The sequence below is a fragment of the Micromys minutus genome (assembly GCF_963924665.1).
Source record: "Micromys minutus genome assembly, chromosome: 1".
Classification (NCBI taxonomy): domain Eukaryota; kingdom Metazoa; phylum Chordata; class Mammalia; order Rodentia; family Muridae; genus Micromys; species Micromys minutus.
The window spans coordinates 9478600-9505907 of record NC_137969.1 but is presented as its reverse complement, the minus strand read 5'-3'; the positions used below and the strand labels follow the sequence as shown (position 1 = coordinate 9505907).

The 27308-nt window shown below is 47.5% G+C and overlaps 1 protein-coding gene across 1 annotated transcript; it reads right to left on the bottom strand.

The window, feature by feature from the left end:
• Positions 1-479: 479 nt before the first annotated feature.
• LGI2 (leucine rich repeat LGI family member 2) lies at positions 480-26751 on the bottom strand (the record flags this gene model as incomplete). The annotated part of the gene is made up of 8 exons (XM_080922011.1): positions 26368-26751; positions 24463-24534; positions 22673-22744; positions 20831-20902; positions 16727-16798; positions 15605-15774; positions 8679-8843; positions 480-1297 (listed from the first exon to the last, which is right to left on the bottom strand). Exons 1-8 carry the CDS (start codon positions 26553-26555, stop codon positions 480-482), a joined length of 1629 nt encoding a protein of 542 aa, XP_080778137.1. The 5' UTR covers positions 26556-26751.
• Between the last annotated feature and the right edge of the window lie 557 nt (positions 26752-27308).

Below are 27308 nucleotides of genomic sequence, written 5' to 3'. Positions count from 1 at the left end.
GCGGCAGGTCTTTCCAGCTCACTTTGGCTTTACCGGTTCTCAGCCAGAAGACTTCTAAGATAGGATGGGAAAGGCCGGTGGGGTTAGATGGCTGGGGGCTTCTTGTCTTTCTTAACTTCACTAAAAGGGCTGGCCCATCTTGTTCATTTTATCCTTTCTTATTGGAAATAAAGTAGAAGTGCATTGCCTTCTGTAGGGTAAAGGTGCTGTACTCTCTCAGAAATCACAGGCTTTAAGATGTCACTTGTAAACAGCAGCACAGGCCTGTCATGCAGTCAGCCAAAAGAAAGATGCAATCCCTGGTTAAAGTGTGAATCCTAAGAGTCTGAAAATGTCTAACTATTTCCCCAGTGCATTATGAATTTTAATTTCAGAGCTCTGAGCCTGGCTTATTTTTTATTTTATTTTATTTCTTCTTGGTCCTGTCTCTCCTGTGAGAGCTAACGCTACACGTCTTTGAACTCCCTCCAGACACACCCTCACAAACTCAAATCAACAACGATATGTTCGAAAATCTTTGTCTTCCCTTTGAAACTGGACGCAAAGAAGAAATCTCTGCGGTCCGTGGAGACGGCTGTGAAGGACCTGGGGGCCTGAACGTAGATTTCCTTAAACTTTTTAAACTGCTGCTTCTCTTTATCCCACTGGTATATCTGTGAGAACGTGTAGTCACTCCCCAGGGCCAGGTACTGGTTATCTTTGAAGGAGAAGGGTTGCAAGGTCATGGCCCCCCGGGATGGAAGAGCCTGGACCTCCACAAACTGCTTACTGTTCCACCGCATGACCCGCGAGTCCCCAATGAACCGGGTGAGGGAAAGGTAGAGAGTGTTTTGCATCCGGAAGCTCTTCACAGCCAGCACATCCTCCATGTTGGGGATGTCGCCGTGGGGGACAAACTTCTTGGAACTTTTATTCCACTGCATGATGATGGGAACCTGGGAGCGGCTAGACAGGATGAGGTACGACTTCCCGTCGATGTCAACAAACTCTGCGTCGGTGTCCCTGAACCACTCGTGGAGTGACTGGTAGGAGTAGAACCCTTTGCTGTTCCACTTGTAAACTGTGGACAGCCCCGCTTTCGAGCTGTCGGCGATGATGAAGAACGTCTCATCGTCGATCTCAAACAGCTCGATGTCGTTGGGCTTGGAAATTCGAGACACCTCTATGTCTTGGAATTTGACAAACTTGGTCCAGCTGTCGTCGTATTTGTAAATGTGAGAGCCACCGAAGAGTTGGGCCACCACCACGAAGACCTGGTCATCGATGAGGATGGCCTTGCAGCCCACGATGGATTGGCCTGTGGCCAAAAGGAAAAGGTGTTAGTGCGGCCGCAGTGAGTGGTGAGTCTCCCTCCCGACCATGGGTCAGGTGTGATGGCTCAAAGGTACTGTGGCACTGTGGAGGACAGCGTGTGCTTTCTTGGGAACTTAAACCTAGACTGCCAGGGTTCTAGAAACCTACCTCTTTTAGGTTTAAAACAAGCCTTAGGGCTGAAACAGTGAGGTTGGTGTCTTGGGTGTGGTTTCTATTACTGTGATAAAGACACCATGACCGATAGCAACTTGTGGAGGAAAGACTTTATTTGATCTTACAGGTCCGTACTACAGTCCATTCCTGAGGGAAGTCGAGGCAGGTACCGCAAGGTAGGAATTGGAGCAGAAACTACGGAGGACAGCAGCTTACTGGCTTGACACTTTTGGTTTGCTCAGCCTGCTATTTCATACCACCCAGGACCACCTCCCTACCCAAGAGTGGTTCCATCCACAGTGACTTGGACCCCTCCCCACAGCAATCATCAGTCAAGAAAATGCTATTCAGACATACAAACACACATGCCTTCAGGGCAGTCGTATGGATACATTTTCCTCTTCTCAGATATGTTTAGATTTGTGTCAAGTTGACAAAAGCCAACCCGGACAGTCACTGGGAACACTGGGGAAGATATAAAAGAGTGCTTGCAGCTGGGGCCTGAGACAGACAAACAGACCACGAGATGAGAGGCGGAGCTCTAGGAAAAACAACCAAGCCAGTCTTGGCCAGATCCCACAGATTCCTCTTTGGGAAGTGTACTGGCCAGTTTTGTGTCAACTTGGCACAAGCGAGAGCCATCAGAGAAGAGGAAGCCCCAATCATAAAATTCCCCCATAAGATCACATTGTAGGCAAGACTGTAGGGTATTTTCTTAATTGTTGATTGATAGGGGAGGGCCCAGCGTGTTATGGGTGGTGCCATCCCTGGACTGGTAGTCCTGGGTTCTATAACAAAGGCTGACAAAGCCCTGGGGGTGGGGGGAGGAAGCTGGTCAGCAGCATTCTTCATACTGTCTGCATCAGCTCCTGCCCCCGGTTCCTGCCTGGCTTGAGCACCTATCCTGACTTCCTTTGATGATAAACCATGATGGTAAAGCATACGCTGCATGAACCCTTTCCTCTTCCAAGTTGCTTTGGTCACGGTGCTTCATCGCAGCTCTAGGATCCCAAGCTCAGACAGGGAGCATGAACCGTTGCCCCTTCTCCACGTAAACTCGTCAACTGCATTGGTAGTTACACCTTTCTTGCATGTCGATGCATTCATGCATCAAAGACATTGAATGATAACAAACTGAATTGTGGATTAAATCGATTCCTCATCAATTCTAGAAAAGGGACCACTCTAAGACACCCCAAGGGTGGATAACTGGAGATTGGTAAGTCAAGCATTACAAGTCCAGATGTAAAGATGGAGGCTGGGTTTGTCCTCCATCTAGTGGGGCATCTTTACTTTCACTGTGCCCTCCTGTTAAAAATGAACAGTGTTCATTCTAGCTGTGCCCCTCATGAGTTCTTCTCCCTCAGGAGATCAGGATTTCTGCCATGGCTGGAGCTAGGAAGACCTCAGGAGTAGGGATTTCTCCATCTATAACAACCTTGAAGGAACTGTGCCAGGAAGTAGGGATTCAGAGAGGTCACTTGTGACTAGAGCGACCCTAACAGCAGAAACCCTAGGGACCTCCTGCCCTTTCACCATGTAGAGACTGGGGCAGGGCTGGCGTGGGGTGCAATTGCACTAAGAGACTAGAAAAAGGGTTCTGGGCATAAGCACAAGGACCTGAGGTCAAATCCCCAGATCCTAGATTACCGTGCTCCTTCCTACTGCAAGATGGGAGAAGGAGACAGGGGAGCTCTCCAGCTAGCTAGCCTGGTACAGACAAACAACAAAAGAGAAATCTGTCTCAAACAACATGAAAGGCGAGGACGGACATCCAAAGTTGTCTTCTGACCTCTGCATATGCAATGTGGCACACTCACATACATAAGCACTCAGATACCACTCACATGCACACACACACACACACACACACACACACACACACACAGCCATGAAGGGTGATCTTGCATCAGACATGAAATCTGCTGGTATTTTACTTAATCTTGGATATTTCAGACTCTAGAACTTGAGAAAGGAATTTCTGCTGCTCATATGCCTTCCTATAATAGGAGCGCTAAATATACCAAGACAGTCTTATTGAAAGCATCGTTAAAACACAGCAGCTGAAAGGTGGATGCCATAGCCACGCTTACATAGACAGATGAAGGGATAAACCAACTGTGGTCCATGAATACCAAGAACAGTGTTCAGCCTCCAAGAGGAAGGGAATCCTGATCTTAGTACAACACAGATTGGTCTGCAGGACATTCTGCTAAGTGAAAAAAGCCAGCCACGAAAGGACAAAACTGTCAGCCCACCTGCAAGTGGAGTCACAGGCACAGAGGGTGGACATGTTTAGTAGCTACACTGTGGAGAGACATGGAGATCGAGCTCCCACAATGCCAGTGTCCCTAACACAGTACACAAGAAACAGTCAGGATGTTGCTTTGCACTGCATGTCTCCATGGTGGGCTCCTCGGGGTCTCTGGAGACATCAAAGGGTGTGCAAGACTCTTAGTGCATGGTGCTGGCACACAGGTGTGACATTACAGGTGAAGTAACTGTCCTGACAATCTAGAGACATTCTCCATCTCTTCATGCTTCCCCACAGTTCAGACATGCCTTCGGAATCGACAGTGGTCTGAGGCCCAGCTCGGTATCAGAAGGGACCCGTTCCCACTCTACTCTGGGTTTCCACTGGCGTTCCCTCTACACTGGACTCCCATCCCCCACTGACGAAGGCTGCCCACCAAAGAGGACTGCTCCCGACGAGAGGTCATAATAACTTTTTGTCTTTCTTTTAGTTTTCCTGGTAATTTGACCAAAGTGAATTTGGTCTGTAAATTACAAGGATAATGACCCGATTTCTGTCCTAAAGATTAGCTTTGGGTCTAATCAGTGGTTTTCAAAAAAGTATTTACTTTTCTCTTTTATTGTTCTGAACCCCCAGCAACCTGATCTTACCAGCATGTTCATCTTGACAATGTGACACAGAAGGGTTAAGTATTTCATATAAAGTCACACAGCCAGTATGGGATAGTGCCTAGACTTTAAATCTATCTCACCCACATTCCATCACTGAAGTACCAAAGAGACACACCAAAAATTAAAATATATGCTGAAACCAACATTAATTGGTACATATTAATATTTTGATATATTTCCTTAATCTTTAATCTATTATCAATATCTATGTATCACTATATCAAAATGCTTTTTTTAAAAATTGGGGCTTATACTATATGCATACTTTTAAAAAGCTACTTTTACATTTATATATATATATATAATACATATATATATACACATGCATATCTGTGTGTGCTATGCACACATGTACATTTAGAGACCAGAAGAGAAGCCTGGTAATGATTTCTCATTGCAAGCCCCAGGCATCCACCTGCCTCTGCCTCCTAAGAGCTGATATAAGAAAAGGGCACATTTGTCTTTTTTCTTTTTAAATGTGGGTTCTGAGGATCAAACCCAGGCTCCCATTCTTGACAACAACACTTTTCCAACTGATCTGTCCCATCCTTAGAACACACATTTTTCAATAAGCCCCTATGTTGTTAACTATTGTCTACAACTAGATTTTCTTTTTAATTACTGTATATTGGTGCTGGAGAGATGGCTTAGAGTTTTAGAGAATTTAATGTTTTTTCCAGAGGACTCCAGATTTGGTTTGAAGCATGCAACCTGCAGCCATCTGTAATTCCAGCTCCAGGGATCCTGTGCTATCTTCTGGGCTCCATGGTCACCAGGAACACAAGGGGCACACGTACATACAGGGAGGCAAAACACCCATCAAACTAAAAGAGGGGAAACCCCAGGACTATGCAACATTGCATCGCATGAAGGCTTCAAATCCTATTTACAGATCCTATAGTGCAAGACAAAGCAGTTTGTTCTAGTTTTTCATTATTGATGACTGCTTTCACGTACCGTTAAATAAACACACTTTTAAACCCTCTGACAGTGTTCTCACGTGTAAGAGTCTGCTAGCATAAATGTTGGGTGTCTTTTTTAAGGCTTGGGGACTTGAACTACCAAAGTGCTCTTCAGGAACTCCTACCCTACAAACAGCACTTTCTAATTCAAGCTTCTGTTCTTCCTGGGGTGGAGAGGCTGGCTCCAAAGGTCCTTTTCCCCAAGAGAGGCCGTAAGTGTGTCTGTCACAGAGGAGGATTTCAATCCCACTGTCCAGGTGAGCAGCCTGTGCACGAGTGTGTCAGCAGCAACAAAGATTGTGTGTGTGTGTGTGTGTGTGTGTGTGTGTGTACACTCAACATACACTCATATTTCTATCTGACTGTTAGTATAGGAACAAAGATTTCAAATCTGAACACGCAGAAGTCACAAAGCAATAAAAATACAAAAAGAACGACAAAGGAGGAGAGGAAGCATCTGACACTGACATGAATCTGACCACTGGGTTTTCACTGGAGACAAAAGAACACCTTTCAGGGCCCCAGAAGAGAAACTGGTTCCTCTCTGATTCCTCGGAAACCCGACCTACCAGGCGCATATTGAGAACACACTGGGCAGCTCATTCTGACATAAGTCTCCCACAACAAAGCAAGATGGTGAATGAGGAAGGCCCAGCCCAAGGAGGGGGGAACCATCCACACCCTCTCCCTTACTCTTATTTATGACCTGTGACTCCATGTGTGTGTGGCTTTGCCTAAAGGACTTCTTCACACCAAGCTAAACTTTAGCTACCAAGGACAGGCACACTCTTCCCCTGACTGAACAGTTCACTCCTAGGCAGTCTTAGCCAGTTCTGGGGTTCTCTGTGCCTAGGAAAGTCTCGGAAGTCTTAGCTGAAGTCAGAAAGGTGGGGTCTCTGATGGAGAAGAGCTGGTTGCATTTCATCCCTGGTGGGAAAGGCTGCCATTGGCCTCAGCGTCTACCCACTGCACATGATGTGAAGTACACCCTTTCCAGACAGCAGCTGCACTAGCCCCATTCATAGATGACATGGGAGCCATGAAATCACACTGTGCTGACGAAAAAAACCTATAAACATCAACGAACTTGCCCAGAGACTATGTCCCACCAGCTAGAATGCAGCCAGCTCAGAGGAAGAACCCAACAAAGGCGTGAAGAACAAATGATTTACAGTTGCCACCAGTGGTAGAATTAACAACAAATTTTCAACTAAGAGAGGAGAATCTCTAGGTGGGAGGGAAATCTACTTTGCAGGCTGGCTGGTCAAACACCTTGGCTAAAGACCACCTCTAGAGAGGAAGCCATGCTAATGAGGTAGGTGGGCTAATGAGTCCTTTAATGAGATTTTTCTCCTTCCCAGAATCCTCACTTCGAGTGTAGAAGCTTACAGACCCAGACCACAGCCAAGTAGGTTCATAAGTCTGAGTGTGTGAATGGCTCAAGTGTCTAACTTCTCCTTCTCTCTAAGTCTGTTTCCCTCAACACTTTAGCCCTTCCCTCCTTCCTTACCCTTTCTCCAAAGCTTTCCTCCCCCACATGGCCTGTCGTTCACCTGCATCTGACTGTACCAGCTTAAATGGCCTCCTCTCCTCTCCTTCACTTGCCCCTCCAGGCAGCCGCTCAGACTTACAGCTTGTGTGCCCTGTGTTTTCCCTTCTAATACTAATAACAACCCCCTGTGCTTCCATTTGAGCTCATCCTTAAAACCTTTAATTAATGAGACTAAGAACCCTAAACAGGGAACCCCACTCTATACAGCCAGCTACATCGAGTGGCAAGGGCAGGTGTACAGCAATGCCACTCCCTTCTGTCCTCATCGAACTGGGATGGGGACACACACAGGGATAGGTTCTGTCCCTGGATGAATAGAGTAGGTCACTTGTAAAGCTGTGCTGGCTGCGCTGACACATAGCCCACACATCTCCCACCAAGCTCTAAGCCCAAAGTCACGAGGCAAGCTCCGCAGGATATCAAGTGCTTCGAACATCCTGTCTTTCCCTGCCTCGATCCAGGTACCTGAGCTGAGTTTGTGCTCTCAGGCCCTACTCCACGGACAGTGTGCTCCACACTGGAAGGCCAGCTGGCTGTGGCAGCAGCAACTTGCTCATCTGAGACGGCATCTCCCGGGCATCGGGGCTCATGATTAGACTCATTAGTAACCCATTCCCTGGGGGTGAAATGCCACCGTTTCCGCCTACCTATGCACTTGCTTTTGCTGCATAGCCACTTGGCCTGCAAAACTGTATCAGTTCTGATGATAAGCTGAGAAGCAGGAAAGATTGTTCTGATCCCTAATTCTATCCACTGACTTAAAGAACAAGCAGATAGCTCTTTTTTCTTTTTAATATCACGAAAACACTCAAAACTCATATCAGAATCGAAAGAAGCCAGGGGTATGAATTTAAGACCTGTCCATTCTCATTGCTAGGCTTGCTGCCTCGTGTGAGTAGTGATCATCATGGCCCAGCAAGGGAGCATGGGAACAAGTGATGGGAGGTGGTGTGGTGTGTGTGTGTGTGTGTGTGTGTGTGTGTGTGTATGTGTGTACATGTGTATATGTACATGTGTGTGTATCTGTTTGTATATGTGTATACGTATGTTTGTGTGTGTGCGTGTGTTTGTGTGTGTATGTGTGTGTACATGTGTGTATCTGTACATGTGTGTTTGTGTGTGTACATGTGTGTACGTACATGTGTGTATATCTGTGTATCTGTACATGTGTGTGTCTGTGTATGTGTGTGTACATGTGTGTATGTGTATGTACATATGTATAGGTACATGTGTTTATCTGTTTGTATATGTGTATGCATATGTTTGTGTGTGTGTGCGCACGTGTGTTTGTGTGTGTATGTATGTGTGTGTACATGTGTGTATCTGTACATGTGTGTGTTTGTGTATGTGTGTGTACATGTGTGTATATCTGTGTACATGTATGTGTATGTTCCTGTGTGTGTGTGTGTGTGTGTGTTAGTACATTAGTTAATAATCAGCTTGACAAAAATAAACCTGCTACTTGACTCTGGTAAAGACAGGTCACCTTAACCATGCAGAAACATGGCCTTCCCATGTGACTTCTTAACACTGAAGGAAGACGCTTTCCCCCTTTCTCACAGAGTCGACACGCCACCTCCTCTTTTCCAAAGGGATGACCCGCCAGTGAGAAATCACCACCTGAAATTCTATAGTCACCAATCTCTGGCCATATGGAGAAAACCTTAGAGGGACCATTAGTGTGGACTGAAATGTGGTCCCTGCCTCCTCTCCGGCTGGGGCGTCAAGCCTTCCCTCCATTACTTCAGAGGATGTTTCTTTCCACAACATACCTGTGATGTTGTCATAGCTCCGGAAATTCATTTCTATGTGGTCCCACTCCAGCACCATACAGTTCTCCATGCTGGGCTGAGCAATGGCCACATACACATCGTTCTTGGAGTTGAACGTGTCTACTGACACCGACTGGAACGGCAGAGTCTGATGAACGACAAAATCTGAGAGTGGGTGTTGAAAAAACAAATATTAGTTCATAAAATCCCGGGAGAATTCCAGCTGCCATTCTTTCTGCTTTGCATCCTCAGTCTTGGGACCTGGGGAGGGACAGGCAACGCCACACTGCCCTGTGGAACATTTTGCTCTGTAGATTCTGAAAGATGGGATTGTCAGGTCAGTGTAGTTTTTGAACTGCTTCCTGGAGACACTCTTACACATTACCAACAAGGCCTCAATGGGCTAAGCGAATGTGGGAGACCTGGCTTTCAGGAAGAAGGGGGCAGGAAATCCATGAAGCTAGTAGCATACAAATTATTCTGTGACAGGGGATGCTGTGTTCTAGTAAGTGCTGAGAACGCTACGCCTCTAGCTCTCAGTCCCTGCAGGAAAGAAGCTGGCTGAATATGGCTTGATGATATTCTTCACAAACTAACCTGTGGTCGCCTGTGATTTCCACCCAGTTCTACAAACCCCTAGCAGGAAACAGCACCCCTGCAGGCCACGGTGAGCACTGCAGTCCAAGCCGGGCATGCATGTGTTTGGGCTTCTGAAGGGCCCCTGGAGAAGCTGAGGGGAACCTGAATGTGCCACGCCTATGGTCTGGGGGCATCCTGACAAAACAGAGAGCAGGCAGAGTTCTGTGGGAACACGTACAGCACAGTGGCATGGGTAATGAGTGTTCCTTCCCCACACAGAGCCCATAAGTGACAACCAACTCTCTGTCAAAGTTTGGGTGTGGTACATACTTGCCAATGGATGGGAGTGGGGGGAGGGGATGGAGGAGGTGCGTGTTCACAGTGCAATCATGGCCTGGAAGTGGGGGGATTAGAAATCCAGAAAAGAAATACTTTTTAAACACACACACATACACATACACACATACATGCACATGCACAGGATGTGAAGCATGCCTCTAATACCAGTCTTCGGGAGGCACAGGTAGGTGGATGTCTGTGAATCCTAGGCCAGCCTGGTCTACATGGCAAGCTCCAGGCCAGCTAGGTCTACACAGTGAGACCCCGTCTCAGATAACAAACAAAACCTCACAACAAATGGTTAAAAAACAGAGACTAGGCAGATCTCCTGACCAGAAAAGCTCTGACACATTCAGCCCCTCGGTTATGCACCCAGGAGACCGTGGGTTTTGCCCAGAGCTTTTGCACCCAAACCTTAACCGTCTTAATCCAAAGTTCATGTCACCGTCAAGGCCATCTCTGAGCAGCTCCCACAACGCTAGCTGGGGTCATCTCTGGACACTGATGTTTGAGTCTTAATTATATGACTCCAAACAACAGGGTCAGGGTCCCACTTGGAGACACTGTCTTATCAAAGAAGTCACACGGGCCATGTATCAAGGGAGTCGGTTCAGTGACGGAGGCAGGAAGAGGGACAGCAGCTGGGCAAGGGTGGAGGTGGCTAGTGTGAAGCGGGGGGTAAGGAGGGTCAGTAAAGGCAGGTGACAGAAAGGTCAGAACTCAGGGGACAAGGACTGAGTGAGGTACTAGTACAAGCATTGTGCCTGGAGGCAAATGGCCTCAAGCTACTTCCTGCCCTGAAGACCCAGGACTGGTAACTTTCAGGTCCCAGTTCATCTGTCATAAGATGAAGGAAGGAGACTCCCCGTCTAAGCTCCATGGCGGGTACAGACCAGATCTTGCCGGGTGAAAATGCCCACCACAGAGTTCATCACACTCAATATAAACAGACTCAGACAGGGGCTGTCCCACCTGTGTCTGTGTTAATAACATTGCTGCTGAGTTCATTCTCGATGTTCTCAGCAAGCTTGGGGAAATGACTTACTCCTCCCTCCCCGCCTCGCTTTCTCTGCCTTCCTATGCATAGGGGAGGGATCGCACACATCTGTAACACATCTGTATGCATATGAGTACCCCTAAGCCCAACACAAAAGGAAGTTCCATACACCTGCACTGTAAGAGGTGCCCCTTCTTCATCTGGGGTACCCAATAAGTGCTTACTGTACTATTTTACTTAATGGGTGGGCATGACCTCAACCCAGGTCTGTCGTAGAGCCTGTGAGAGCCAGACATGGAGGCCCAGTACAGCAGCAGGTGCTGTGAGGAGGGGGAGACAGGAGAGTTTGCCACTGGGAACTAACAGGAGGATGCTGCTGTAGTCCAACAGGTAGAAGGTGACTGAGGGGTGGTGGAGTATGGATATTTCTCAAGAACAGATATGCTCCTCCCCATATCCCAGCAGAGAATCCCGGAGAGGCCTGCCTCAGAAGACAGGAAGGTCAAGCTTCCATGTGACTGAAGGTGGGAGATAGAGCCTCCAGGGTATGATCAGAGGAGCCTCCATTTCCAAAGGTGGTGGTGTCAGGTATAGCCTAACCCACACCCATCATGGAGGGTTTGACTTCTGCAAGATGACAGTAGCGAGCCACCTGCTGAAGACTTAGGGAAGATGCCCTATAGCTTCTAGCCTGCACCTGTCGTACCCCCACCCACAGAAATAACTGCCCCGCGGTGCAGAAGGCAACCAGCAAGTGTTCAAGGCTGCTTAGGTTCAAGGCAGGTGAGCAGGAAGCATCGAGGCAGCTCCTGCAGGCTCCCTTTCTTGGCCTCCAAATCATGGGAGAATGCATCTCTTTGCCCTTCAGCATGAACAGTGGTAAACTCCTCTCTGTTGAGACCTATCCCATGGGCAAGCACCAACTTCTGACACTCTTAATGATACTCTGTTATGCAGCCAAACATTGGGCGGGACTTATGGAGGAGCTGAGGGAAAGACTGAGGACCTTGAAGGGGAGATAGGAACGCCACAGGATAACAGAGTCAACTAACCTGGAACTTTGGAAGCTCTCAGAGACTGAACCACAAACCTAAGAGCACACACGGGCTGGACCTCGACCTCCCACACATATGGAGCAGACATGCAGCCTGGGCTTCCTGTGGGTCCACCAACAGCTGGAGTGGGGCCTGTCTCTAAAGCTGGTGCCTGTCTATGAACTACATTCCCTAACTAGGCTGCCCCGCCTGGCCTCAGTGGAGAAGGGGGGGATGGGAGACGGGAGGAAGAACTGTGTGGGGGACACTGGGAGTGGGGACAGCAATCTGGATGTAAAGTAAATTAAAAAAAAAAAAGTTCTACCAGAATACAGAACATGTTGTAAAAATGAAGCTTCCCCAGCCTTGTTTAGATTTATTTTTCCAAATTGAATTCGTCGTCCCATAATATTTCCTATACACTGACCAATCCTTCATAGAAGACCTAGTGCCACGCCCACCACCAAAGGGACAGTGACTAAGGCAAAGGCATCTAGACATTCTGGGGAAAGGCACAAGACAAATTTAAATACCCTTTCCTACCGCCCCCCCCCCCCATATCTGAACCTGAACTTTTACAAAAGCCAAAGGCACGGTCACTGTGGAGCGAAGACACGCACACGGAGGCGACATCAATTTACTGGAGTTAAAATATTAATGGTATGTGCCCCTCCGCGAGCCACTGCCAGGTCAGGTTCATGATGTCAGTGGGTCTCTTACAATTTCAGCCTTTCTCCCACTGGAATCCACGGATTCTAACACAGCTATTTATAGAACTTGTAGAAAATAAATTATACATGATGCTGAGCCTATGGAGAGAGAGAGGAATGCACATTAATGCATTATTTCTCTTCGCATTTTCATCAGCCTCGCAACGGGGACAGTAACGGGACAATTAGGATGCGCAACTCAACTCCCTCTAAGGAATTTAGCGAATTATCCACCTAACATGGGATCATCGATGGGTAACGGGGATCTCTGCCTGGTTAAAAATAGACTCGAAGGGGAGGGGTGGAAGAATGGTGATTAATCTGAACTGCTGAGGCAGCGGGGGATGGCTGCCTGCTCATTTCTCTCCTCTGTGGAGGAACAGCAGGGTAACAATGCTCTCCTCTCTCTTGGGCCAGACAGAGATCTGAGCTAAGAGACTCCACGGTAAGGAAGCCATAAGGTGACCCTGACCACACTCCCAACTCTGTGTGTGTGTGTGTGTGTGTGTGTGTGTCTGTGTGTGTGTCTGTCTGTCTCTCCCTCTCCAGGAGTCTAGTCTCCATCCTCCAGACACCCTCCTACACATCCTGCAAGGTCTTTAGTAAAGCACCAAAGGCCAGGGCTTGATGTTAGCAGAAGACAGGAGAGTCGTAGTCTCATGATTTATTGAGGGTACATGTCAGGGAAAGCATCTGGGGGACAGGTCATCTTGTGTCATTTCACCCATCCACCCACCCCATAGAAAAACACTGGGGCAGAGCTAGGGTGTCCATGAGCCTTAAGGTGACAGAACAGGTCTCAGCTGAAAGCCTTCTGTGGACTTTGCAAAGGAGTTAAGAACCTTGTTGGCAAAGACAAACCCAAGAGAGATGGCCATGGATTCTGAGACTCAGGACCTGGCTGTCCTAGTTCCAAACTGTCTCTTTTCCTATGACAGTTCACAATCCCAGAAGGCAATTAGAAACATCCAGAAAGCCCTGAGGTCAGAAATCCTGTTTTCTGATATAAACGATGCTCTGTTCCCCAGCGCTCACTTTCTATAACAATGCCATCCTCCCTTGGGCCAGACAGAGATCTGAGCTAGGATTCCACAGTAAGGAAGCCATAAGTAACCCTGAGCCTCCCCTCCCCCATCTTCTCAGAGATAAATACTGTGACCAGGTGCAAAGGGGAAGATGGGAAATGCCACCCTCCCTGTGGAGTTTAGAGAACTCTCCAGAAAGGAACTGAAGGCAAGGCTGAGAAGAGCCTCAGATAGCTTCCTATGCACTTAATGCCACATGGTCTTGAGTGACATCTTTCTGTACAAATGTCATTAACCGTGACCTCTGATTTATTGGCCTGATAGCATAATAAATAACCTCTTATTTAAAGGGTACCCGCCAGTTACACAGCTGGATAGAGCCAGGTCTGCGGTGAAAGACAAGACTTCCCCAAAACCTCCAGTTCCCCCAAGGGAGCAAAACTTGTAAGTTTCTCTAGTTGCAAACACACCTGAGCAAACACACACACACACACACACACACACACACACACACACACACACATACACACACACACACACACACACACACACACACACATACACACACACACACACACACACACACACACACACACACACCTGGAGTCCATTCCTACTTGGTGGCTTTCAGCTTATTTGTTTTAGAAGGCAATGCCTTGTTCTTGGGCATCTTGCTGACTTTGTTCGTTTCTTTAGCCGTTTTGTTTTTCTTTCTGAGTTCTCCTCCCCACTGTTCTTTTGACATGCCTTCAGGCTTTGTAGATAGCAACTCCCAACCTCACTGTTTACCTCCACAAACATCCAGAAAGCTGGCTACACACTGCAGAAGGACCCCCCTCCTTGGAAACCTGCTTGAACCCTTCAGAGGGAGGTGCTCCTCCCTACCCTCTACCTGCAGGGACTTGGAGGGAGTCGGCATCTTAATTTTATACTATAACCTCAAAAAATTTAGGAATGGAGACCCTGAGGGGGGCTCTGAATAAAACAAAGCCAAACCACCTTTACAGTTTCCCCTCGACATGACCTTTTCTTCAGCGAGTGCTTGTCAAGATATACATTCTGCTTGGCCACTGGCCATAATTTTCCTGGTTATTCCCTCCCACTTGAAATGGAAAATAATTGTAGATATCAAAATCTGGCATTAAACTTACAGTAAGTATCATCTTACTAGAAAAAAATAAAAAGCGTGTAACAGTAAAAATATCCAGACCCCTCCACACTGGCTTTGCACGAAAGGCAGGCCAGACCTGTTTCAAGAGGCCAAATTCTCTTGCCAAATTCTTAAGTCTGCATTTAATCTTTAAAGTAAGAGACAGATGGCCGGTCTTAGCTTAGTCAGAAAAGTATCTTCTACATGTAAAGACTTCACTTTTCTTCCCCAGAACCCACATAAAAAGGCTGGATGTGGTAAAATTCACACAAAAGCTCAGCGCTGGAAAGGCAGAGCCCTGAGTCTCACTGGTATCCAGTCCGGCTGAGTCAGCAGGTTCCAGACAGAGGAGACATGCAGCCTCAAAAAAGCAGTCCTGAGGAATGATACCCAAATTTGATCTCTGGCGTCCACATACCCATGCACTCAGACACAAACATACAATCAGAGGGAAGAAACAACCCTGGAGAATTTGAATTTTGCAAAGAATCAAAATCAAAACAGGCTCGGTGAGAGAAAACGTGCAATTCCAAGCCCTTGGGAGGTCAGAACAATTACCTCAACTTCAAGGCCAGTATAACAAGAATTGGGCTAGCCTACGCTACATAGCAAACAGCCTGTCCCAAGAGGGGAGAAACAATAAAGACAAAAATTAAAATTAGATCCAGTACAGCTAACAAAATTCCTCCCAACTGTTGAGATGTTCTCCGAACCATTGAATCATGTTAAACATTTTACACGATTTATTTTGTGTGTGTGTGTGTGTGTGTGTGTGTGTGTGTGTGCGCGCGTGTGCATACACACGCTCATGTGTACCTCAGAAGACAGTTGGCTGAGAGAGTCAGTTATCCCCTTCAACCACATAGGTCTCAGGCCTTAGATTCAGGTCACCAAACTTGGTGGCAGGCACCTTTATTCAATGAGCGGCCTTGTCGGCCCTCATCCATTTCTTTGAAAATCCTTACACTTTCTCTAGGGTGATTTTTATAGAAAATATGTCCATTCGCTTTCCTTCATGTGTCCTCAACAGTCTACAAGGAAAACAAAGGGTTGTTGTGCACGCCCAGCTCTGGGGACAGAGGCTCTGCCTACCTGTGGTGGTACACTCGTAGTCAAAGCTGGTGACATCGTTGAGTTTCTTCTCCTGGTATTCTGGCGGACCGATGCACAGCACATCAGACACCGTGGAATTTGTCATCTTCAGCCATAGATACAGCCATTTGGCTTTGCAGTCACATTCAAATTTATTACCCCTTAGGTCTCTGAAACACAAAGCGCACACACACAAGGAAGCAGACAGATCCGGTGTGTTTTGGTAGGAATATGAAACACTGGAGTATCCATAGCCTGACAGATCTAAAACAATCCATGTATGGAATTTTTAAAGAATAGTTGTACTTCACAGATTGTATTTTTTTGCACTGACTGCTGTCTTTATTGAATATTCCTTGATGTGGTGATTTTGGTTAAATGGCATATAGAGAGTTCTAAAAAAAATGAGCCCATTGTGGGTGATGCCATCCCTGGGCTGGTAGACCTGGGTTCTATAAGAAAGCAGGCTGAGTCTCTCTCTCTCTCTCTCTCTCTCTCTCTCTCTCTCTCTCTCTCTCTCTCTCTCTCTCTCTGTCTCTCTCTCCCTTCCTCCCTCCCTTGTGAAAAAAAAAAGAAAGAAAGAAAGAAAGCAGGCTGAGCAAGCCAGGGGAAGCAAGCCAGTAAGTAACATCCCTCCATGGCCTCTGCATCAGCTCCTGCTTCCTGACCTGCTTGGGTTCCAGTCCTGACTTCCTCTGGTGATGAACAGCGATGTGGAAGTGTAAGCTGAATAAACCCTTTCCTCCCCAACTTGCCTCTTGGTCCTGCTTTTTGTGCAGGAATAGGAACCCTGACTAAGACAGTTCCCATAAATGAAAACGGGACAAGATAGGAAGACAGTATGTACAAATACAACTGGAACAGTCGGGGTCTTGTTAACCTGCACCCAGTAGGAAGTGCTACAGTCATGATGCTTCCAGTGAGACCTGAGAAGGCAAAGCAGGTAGATAGACCACACAGGGACCAGTCAGCCTGCACGCCTAGCTTACTACTGGATGCAGGGCACAGTATCCAATGGCCGAAATCAACACTTTGTGGTCAACAGCGGAGAGCAAAGGGATTTGAAAGCCATAACTGACTAGGGCCTATGGCAGTGTACACAAATTAAATTGCTTTACTCACAGTTCAATCAGGGAATCCAGATCGCTGAACACGTCCCTCGGAAGTGCTTTGATGTGGTTGTTGGCCAAAGAACTAGAGAAAAAGTCACATTTGAATGCGGTTACTCCCTCCCTGCCAGTCACTGTCAGGGCTCTTTAAGTACACCTAAGGATTCGGTGTTGTGAGACTCCTCATCCATGCATGGCTCACGTCTCAACCCATCACGTGATCGCCCCCGAAAGACACAGATTCTGTTACGAGAACACAACTGGGTTCCAGTGGAAGCTCTTTCTGCTTCTGGAAACAAGCACTTTATTAAGGAAGCTCTTTATGGGCGGATATTAAACTACAGTTGGCTCCTATAGCAGCTGGGATAAAAGCCAAGGTTCTAGGCCAGGAATAGAGGAGCAACACTCTTAATTCCAACCCTTGTGGGGCAGAGGCAGGAGGATCTCTGTGAGCTTGAGGCCAGCCTTGTCTACACAGCTCATCTTATCTTCAAACACAGGGAGGAAAAAAAATGCAAGGTTCCATTTCATGACATGTAGGACTTCCCATAGTCTAAGAACCTCTCCACTAGGTGAGACTGCACCACCCACTACTCTATCCAGCCACACATGAATCTCTCTCCCAGCTCCTCGGTGTTGATTGGAAGATGGTCATTTGCAAACTATGTTTTAATTGTTTGCTTCTCGACTGTGTAACTTCCCAACACAAAAGCAGCACACAGACAGAGATTGTTGTCTGTCCGGTGGTTTTACCCCATCCCTAGAACAGGGCACACACATAGGAAGTTGTGAGCCTTTTGTTAATAAAGAAGATGGATGTGCTATTTTTAAAAACTGAATGAATGAAGCATCAACAAGAGACAAACAACAGAAGATGCTCAATCCTCCCCTAAGAAGTCCTCTTATGGTCCATCCAAGTGGATGTGATCATCTGAGCTTCTGAACCGGACTCAGTGAACACTTTTACATGAAGACACACTGCGCTGACACGTTAGGATAACAGTAAAATCTCACTGAAGTGGCAATGCTTAGGGAGGAACGGACTGTGACCGATTCCATCTTCTCATTTCCCTGTTTCTTCTTAGGGTTGCAGAGGTTTCTGAGAGGCTAGCCCATATCCACCTCCAATGAGAGTAGAAATGAAGAGCCTCAGCTCCCGTTGACTAGGGATTCTACAATGCCCTGTTGCCAGCCCCTTCCCACTCAGGTAACCAAAGATGAATTAGAACACCATTCCATGTGCCATTTCACCTTGCTTTTTATAATGAGGTACTTACACATTTTTTTGATGTGTTGGGAAATAAGTTGGTTATATAATCAAGTTGAACACACACTGGGGGTAACTTTAGAAAATATTTTAAAGGGAGCATTTGCTTTGATATGAAAAGCAAAGCACAAAAAAATTTAGCTAAATATCAGTTAATTGTTCAGTTGATTTTTTTTTGTTTGTTTGTTTGTTTGTTAAATTTGGCTACTTGGAAGCTGTTACATTGAAATGGTAACAATGTAACTAGATAGATAGATAGATAGATAGATAGATAGATAGATAGATAGATAGGTAGGTAGGTAGGTAGGTAGGTAGATAGATAGATAGATAGATAGATAGATAGATAGATAGATAGATAGATAGATAGATAGATACACACACATATATACAGACTGGTCAAAGGAAAAAAAAAAAACAAGCAAGCAACTAACCAAACATATATTTTGCAATTGCTTCAAACTTGTAATTTAGATTTCATAAGCCAGCCCTATTTTCAAGAGCCATCTACCCTACCCAGGCTAAGTGCTTAACATCTTCCTTTTAATTTTGTTTTGTCTACAGACCCATAACACTTACTTCATTTCTTAAACTATTTAATAGCTTCCTGTCCCCTGGGCTCTATAAGAGTGCTGGAAAACTAATGTCCTAGATTTTAGTTACAGATTGGCACCGCTCCCTCTGCTTTGGAACCCAACCTGTGTCTAATATGAATGTGGGTATCTAAGTGTTGGGAAAGTTCACAAAAGGCCAACGTCGAACATCTCCTCTAAGTGAGAAGATTCTGGGCAGGGACTTCCCTAAGCGAGAGATTTCTGAAGCTCGGGCTTCCTCTACATGAGACTTCTAAAGGGGAAAAGGGGGCAGTCCCATCTATAAACATGGTGTAAGTTCTGCCTCTGGGCAATAGCAACGCCCCCTTCCTTCCCAAGTTTTGAGACCTACACTTATCTGCCTCAGTTGCTCTTCAGACAACCACATCTGTCCTTCAGTGGTCTCTATGTGAATATTCAAATCACCAGGAAAATTAGCAATCCAGAGAGAAAACCAAAACTTTTTAATGACTGGAAGGATGAGATGCCACGGTCATTGAGGAGGAGGAGAAAGAGGAGGAGGAAGAGGAGAAAAATGAAGAAGAGGATGATAATGGTGGTGGTGGCGGTGGTGGTGACACCGGCCAAATCCTTGGCATTGTGATTTACTGTGGAGAACAGGGCTGCAGTCTTTGGAGCCAAACATCATAAGCTCCTTATGTGCGTCATGCTGTCCACAGTCAGTATAAAATGCTTATCTCCAGAATGAGGAGACTAAGGGTCAGAAAAGCTAAGCAATATCAATAAGTAATCACTGGGTTGTGAATGCAGACCGGAAGTCTCAGTCCGTGGGAGCTAACCAGTAAACAGGTTGATTCTATACTTCCATAGAAAGAGAAGAAACCCACGATCAATGTTGTCCACGGGGACCACAGATCGCAGGCTCACTGTGCCCACCAGCAGGTGCCTTCACCAGGATCCTTACAGCTTAAGGAAAAGACTGTTGTTGGGTTTGCTTGTTTTTCAAGACAGGGTTTCTCCGTGTATCCCGGGCTGTCCTGAAACTCACTCCACAGACCAGAGTGGCCTCAGAGATCCACCCACTTCTGCCTGTGAGTGCTGGGACTAAAGGCATGCACTCCCACCAGCTGGCAAGAAGACTTGTAAATGACTATGCCCCTACGCTGTGGTCAGGGTCACACTCAAAGGCACCACCATCCCTGCCCAGCACCTAGATTCATGCGCTCGAGTTTCCCCAACTTTCCTTTTTATGGTAGACAAGGTGACTATGGATATATAAGAGCCATCGTCTTCCTCAGATAAAAATAATCTATTATTCAAATGAAGCCCGAGTCTTAACTAATAAATGTCGTCTACCATGACAATGGTTGGTTTTGCGTTTTCACAAACCATTATTTTTACAGCCATTATTTTTTCCAATCTTATTAACTTTTCTAAGTGTGTGTGTTTGCTTCATTCTAATACACCAATCAATTCAGATCAATTCCCCCCACACTTTGGTCTCTGGCATGCTATTAAGAAATTAGAGAGCTTAGCTAACTACAGATTAATCCAACATAAATAGCAACTGTCATCCTAAAGGGAGGATACCCAATGTCTCTATACCACTTTACCCTCTAGGTGATGGTTTTTGCTGAGTCTCTCAAGTCTTAGTTCCCAATTCTGTAGAATGGGAACTCAGAAATTATTATAAAACACAGATAGAGAAGGTCTGTGGGTACTAGGCCTGTCACCTGGCACCAAGCAGGTATAAGAGCCATGTCTCTATCCCACTTTCTCCATGAGCACATGATCCTCACAGCACTGAAGTTTTCCTACTTCACATGGAGTCATGTGGTCCCCATGGTGACATAGGATGATGGAGACCAATATGCAGTTGGTCACCCCAACAAGTGCTGTCTGACAGTAGAGGAACCTCTTAGGCAATCTGGAAATGAGTCTCCTTTTGAGAGATGTTGTGAGTATGAAAACACCAAAGGAAAAACAACTGTGTGTGCGTGTGTGTGTTCATGAACATATGTGTACATGTGTGCATATGTTTGTATACTTGTGTGTATATATGACCTCAGGAGCCATCCACCTTATTTTTGGAGACCAAGTTTCTCCTTGGGATCTGGCCATCATTGCTTAGGCAAGGCTGGCTGTCCAACAAACCACAAGGATCCCCGTCTCTGCTTCCCCAGAGCAGGAAAGGCAGGGACATACCACGATGCCTGTCTTCTTACAAGGGTTTTAGAAATCAAGCCAGAGGCCCCATGTTTTCATGGCCAACCCGTACAAGAGATTTCATAGGACTTACAGGTGAGTCAAGTCACGGAGGCCACGAAAGGCATTCCTTGAAATGGTTTCTATTTTGTTCCCTTCAATGAACCTAAGGAGAAAAGCAATATAATATAACTGAATTCCCTGACCTTAACATCTCCCTCTCTAACAGATGATATGGCGTGCTTTGGCAAGAAAATCGGAAAGCACTCATGAAGTACAGACACTCCAAAGTTAGCAGCAAGCTACGCTTAGCTCCGTGAGGGAGCAGGCGTGTGAGCAAGAACCCGCGTTCTCTGCTCCAGCCGGACCAGCAGGGATGTCTCCGGATTCAGAGCTGGCAAAATGGACAATCACATCTTGGGTTTGAGCAAGGAAGAGCGTACTGCAGTGGGGCCAGAAATCCTCCCATCTCTGCAACACTGGAAAACTTCCAGACAGTTTCCCTGCTTCCCTTTCATTGCCCTGTGTCTTGCTATCCGTACTTACATTTCTGTATTTTAGTTTCTGCTGAGGAAGAGTTACCATTAAACATGGCTTCCAGAAACCTTGAACTCATCCTGCCCTACACAGCCTAAGGAAGTGGTAATAAGGTAGGGGTGTTCTTGAGCTCCGGACAAGGCTGAGAAGCAGAAAGGAGAGTACCCTGAGCAAGGCTGACTTGCTCTGGGCTGAAATGGTACAGGGCTTTCACTCTGAGACCTTGTAGCAATGACACTGGCTAAGCCATAAACTCTCAAGATATGACAGGAATACATTGTAACTGTTTTCCAGGGCCAAGGAGCTGAGTCAAATGCTAGTGGGTCTTTGATGAGAGGGTCCACGGGAAAGGCTTTGCTACAACTGTGACATAGCTGATGAGTTAGGTCCCCCAGGGAGCATTCTCTGATGCCTGTTTTAAAAAACCCTGGTGTCTGTTTAGTACTAGACTTTAGCATACCCTGATAAGCTGCCTTTCTCCCTGATGCCCTGGGCAGCCTGTGAACTCCCCACCAGAGAAAATCCCAAGTACCCCACAGCTATTCATGGGCTTTTGGGTGACCCTAGTGACTTCAACCCTGCAGCTGTAACACTCTTTGCACATCAAATGCATGCCAAAGTACCGGATTATAAGAGGGTTCTCCGGAGAAAGAATTCCTGGGGAGACATCGGTCCCTGAGAGTTCATATCAGCAGAGAGCTTTTTCTACCTGGGATGTGTCTAGAATTCTAATGTCTACCTGTTCGCCTTAGATAAGACAGCAGGAACAAGGCTTTGCAAATCCTCTGAATGCTAAGCAAGGAAATCCCAAACTGATAGCAGGATTAACGTTATTGCAGACTTACCAAATACAAGGCTAGGACAACTTCAGGGGAAAGAGAAAGGTCTGAATGTGAGAAAGGCTGAAATAGGAACCACAGCCAAGCTCACTGCTAAAGAGGGAAATGGTACATCTGAAGAAGGGACAAGAATTCCCTCTCCTGCTTTCTTGTTATGGTTTGGTTTGGCTTTACATTTTTAGAAAAAGGAAAAATCTAATTAGATCTTCAACACAGCTCATAGGAGACAGGGTAAGTGGGATATGGGACAGCTGGCTTAAAATCCAGACAGTTTATCCCCAAATAGGGAAACTTTATTTAAAAATACGTAGCCCCCAGAAGTGTCCAGCTCTATTTCTGGTCCATCAGCAAAGCCATGCCTAGTTATGGAGGTAAAAATATCCAACAGGACTTCCAACTGTGCCTACTACAGGACAACTTAAAGGTCAGTAGAGTGTCTCCCTTCCTGGGCTTTGTCTCCAGCCTCGGGTCAGTTCTGGCGTGAGAATGGGGCTTGCTGCACCCCTATCCCCATCACAGGGCACAACTCAGAAATCTCCCAGGCACCACACAACACTTACAGGTATTCAAGATGGAAAAGGCCAGCAAAGGCATCATCCCGGATCACCGTGAAAGAGTTAGAATTCAGCAGCCTGAAAACAAGACAGGTTTTAACAGAGATGGAAAGGTTGTGTGTGTCCTGTGGCAAAGCCGTTTCTTTTTCTTTTGCTGGGTGAGGATCCTTATACAAATGAGGACTATTTTCAGCCTAAGGACAACCCCTCAGGGCCATATTGCTCGCCACTGTGATAGGGTCAGTGAGGAACAATCCCTGTTGGCTGAACTTTCTGCCATCTCATACTCCCTGTCTCGCTCGTGGACGATCAGGCATATGATCTGATGGCCATTATTCAAAAACAATTTTCTGCTAGGCACAACAGGGCAGCCAATATATACTTAATGATACCCAAGAAACCATGAAATTACAGACCTAAAGGACCTAACCCAACTGTGTTCTAGAGATATTTGAGCCCCAAGAAGATAAGAGACGTGACTAAAGTCACACAGTCTAGACCTAAAATCAAAAATGCTTTCTGCCACACTGTACATTCTCCATGAGAAATAATCATTTTTAAAAGGTTAAGAAATCTCTAGAAGATGTACCTCAATTTGGGTAGCAAGCTAAATCCATTTGATAAGTATTTATAAAACCACCTACATGTATTTGACCAACTAATACCTATGTTATATTTCTATTCTTAAAAAATTGAGATTTAAGATTATGCATGCAAGTATGTATGTATGTATTACAAAGTTGTATGTCCAAAGACATATCTGTGGGCACAAGTGTGCCACAACACATATGTGAGGTGAGAAGATACTTTGCTCGACTTAGTTCATTTCCTCCACCATATAGGACCCAGGGATCAAACTCAGGGCGTTAGGCTCGGCAGCAAACACCTTTGCCTACTGAGTCATCCTGCTGGCATAGAAACTGAGATTTTTAAGAGGCAAGTTTAATGTTATAGTAGGCACACAACATATTAAAAACAAAACTATCAATGACAACGCATCGTGGCTCGGTCGTGACTGGTATCTCTGCTCGTACCGATTGCTTGCTGTAGATATCCTCTCACTACATCCAAGAAATACGGTAAGAGTCTGTGGTATATACTCACAACCACCCACCGATCTTTGTTTTGTTTGTGTAGTGCTAAGGGTGGAACCCGGGGCAGGTAACTGCATGGGTGGCAAGCACTCTACCACTGAGCTACATGCCCTCTCCACACACATCCACCCCAGCCTGGTGAACTGCTTTCCAAAAGATGACTTGGGGACATTCATTTTCATTATCATACATCAACTGATTCGGGTTTCGGGGCCTGTACAGGTACTCGCCATGGTGACATTGTTCACTAAGAGGAGCTGGGGCAAACATAGCTTTGGGCTTCTGTAAAAACCCGCACACCTACACTGTGGCTTGCTGCAGGCATGTGAGATAAACTAGAAGTATTCCTATTCAAAGAGCAATATCGGGATTTGTTTTTTTTTTTTTTTTTTAAAGATAAGTTTCTTTTTGGAGTGAGATGTTTGGGAAAATGATTCATTGCAGTGAAACTCAGGTTATGGTCAATGCAGCTACCTTCCAATTGCCTGGTCTATGACTGGGATATACCACAAGCCCCAGTGGAGACGTTGGCATGAAGTCGGGGAGGCTCTGGAGCAGGAGAGCAGTGGTTTAATGTGGACAATCTAAAGCTAAGAGCCAGCCTGGATGGCTGGGAGGGCCGCTGATTATAGGAAGACCCACCAACAAGGCAGACACCACCCTTCAGGGACCCCCATTTAGCAGAGAATGTCCCATACTCACAGCAGCTGTAGGGAAGGCAGATGGGAAAACATCCGGTCCTTGATTTCCAGAAATGTTCCATTTACTAGGCTCCTACGGGCAAGAAAGGGACAGAATGAGGCCCAGGGTTTTCTCAGGAATCGCCAAAGCCAGATGGGCAGTTGGCTTTTCCTCCATCGGAACGGCACATGCCTCCTCTCTGGGGTGAAGATTCGTGAGTTTGGCCGTTGTCTTCCCAGGGAGCAGATGAGAAAAGGGAAGTTGCTTTTCAGTATATTTGGTCAATAGGAAATAGTCTGGCTCACAGAATCCTGTGCTACGGTGTAGGTCTGGCTCCTTGCACAGACGTTAGCTCAGTTGGCTTAATCAACTCTCTAGCTCCCTTCCCTTAACTACAGGAGGCCTCAGCTGAAGGTGAATCATTACTTCACCCAGGATTCTGTTTGTGTAGACACAAAGTTAATGTGTCTGGGGTAGGATTAAGCATTCCCCTTGGAAGCACAAGTCTCTGAAACACACTCAGAGAGAGCACTTCTGACTAAATGCATTGTGAAAGCCTTTCGGGAAAGTCAGAGACATCTGAACATGCCCAGGAAGAGAGGCAAAACCATCTTCCAGATAAATGGTCAACCCTGGAAAGAGGCTTGGTTGCTCCGTCCTCGGGGGGGGGGGGGTCTCCTACCCCTTCTGGCCACAGCAGGACTTCCATACGTTATTGGAGTTAACATGCAGAACACTTCAGCTTTGATCACATCCAAAGGGTTTAACGAGGGAAATTCTAGAATCCTCCATGCGATCTAATTTAGCAATAGTAAGAGTCAAGCAGGTCTGCTGTTCCCCATGTCAACTTTTTACAAATGTAAACAGGACCGGGACCCTCTCCCTCCCTGACCACTGATGCTGGTTTTGCCTCGAAGAAGTCGCAGAAGACCAATGACACACGGGAGAAAGCACGAGCAACGTGATGCCAGGACTCCCTCGCCCTCAGGATTCCCTCCCCGACATCTGCAGGGGTACCCCAGCACCTCAGCCTGGAATCAGGGACGATCCTAGCAAGAGATGTCCCCGCAGTAAACAGAACGCCCTAAGGACCCTTCGTGGCAATATATCACCACTGCCAGTGTGTGAGACCCAGTAGAAAGTGCTTAGCAAGTGGGCAGAGGGGTCTCTCTGGGCAGTTCTCAGTGCTGGTAATACAACCCACCACGGAGAAAGGTGGTAAAAGAGAGGCCCTCTTGAACTCAAGGCAAGAAGTTGGGAGGTTACCCTCCCTAGGGGCTCGGTAAAGCACTTAGAAGCCCTCTGGGTTGGCCCTCTGTAAGCCACGTGGAGAAACCCCTCCACTTCCAGAAGCTGTGTGCCTTAGCACAGGCTAGGCATTTTCTAGCCTGCAGTGTGGAGAGGTCAGGAAGGGGCCAACCTCCCAGCAGAGCTGAGGCCCGCTGCGGTGAGGCCTCACCCATTCCTAATTAGCCGCTCAATCCGGCGCGTACAGCTGCTCTTCGGTCACACACCCACCCACTCAACGACACAACAGAACCACTCCAAACTTTAAGGTACCCCAAGGATCACCCCGAGGCCCGAAATCCAGGCTGTGGACTCTGGTGCAGAGACCCTATCCCACGGTGGGCCCTGGGTCTGCAGTTACATCAGCTCCCCCAGGTAGGTCTGATGCAGGTGGCCTCGGGCCACGATGAGAAACTGTCACGCGGACCTGTCTGGATTCCCGAACTCTGGGGTTTAGAGTCCCCATATCCTCCACTCCACACCGATTCCACCCACGTCCCGTGCCCCCCAACCCAAACACAAAGAAAGGGACTGAGGAGCAGGGTCAGGTGGCGCTGCCCCAGCACCAGCCGCAACTCCCCGGTGGCGGCCGGCGCAGGGCAGGGCGGGGCGGGGTGGAGATGGAGGGGTCCCACTCACAAGGAGCTGATGTCTCCGGGCACGATCCTAGGCACCCACGAGGAGCCCACGCAGATGATGGACTCCTTGGTACAGCTGCAAGTGGCGGGGCAGCGCGCCAACCGCCTCACCTGCGCGCTGGGCGGGATGAGGCACGCGGCGCTCAGCAGCAGCAGCCCCAGCGCCCCGCCGCCTCTCCGTAGCGCCATGCCGGGTCCCCCCGGTCCCCGCCCGGGCCCGGACCCCCGCCGCCGTCCCGCGCCCCGCGCTCGGACCCAGCGCCGCCGCAGACGCGGGTGCCGCTTGCCGATCGGCCGCCGGCGCTGCTGGCGAGGACGCGGGCGCCGCGGGTGTGGGAGGCCGAGCCGCAGCCGAGCAGCATGCTGGCCGCCACCCCCACTCGGCGCCCCCCCAACCCGCGCCCGGGCTGCTGGGCGGCCGCCGCACCCGCCTCACCCGCGCTGGCCTGACATCAGCACCCGCGCCCGCCGCGGGCCTGGACCAATGAATAATGGACGCGGGGGCCCGCCCCGCGGGGGAGGGGGAGGGAAAAGTTGGATGACCTTGGGGGAGGGGCCGGCCTTGTCTCAGACCCCCCCCCCCGGATGCGGGTGATCCTAGCAGGAGCAGGGACCGACCCCGCAATCCTTCTGTGGGCTGCAAAGAATTTCACAGACAGTGGACTCCTTTCTGCGGGGTCAAACCGAGAGCTTCCTTCCCCGCAATAAATAAATAAATAATTTTGTTTTAAAGTAGAAACAGTAAGAACCCGAGCCCCTACACTCCCAGAAAAGTGGGAGGGAAGAGCACTGTGTTGGCCTGAGAGAAAGGTCTCTGTCCCCGAGTGCTCGGAAGAGGCCAGACCTTTGTGCAGACTTCATTTATCTTAGAGAGGACCTAAATGACTGTAACAAAGGAGCCGGACTGGGCCACCTTGGCTGACTGACACCGCGTTATTGTGG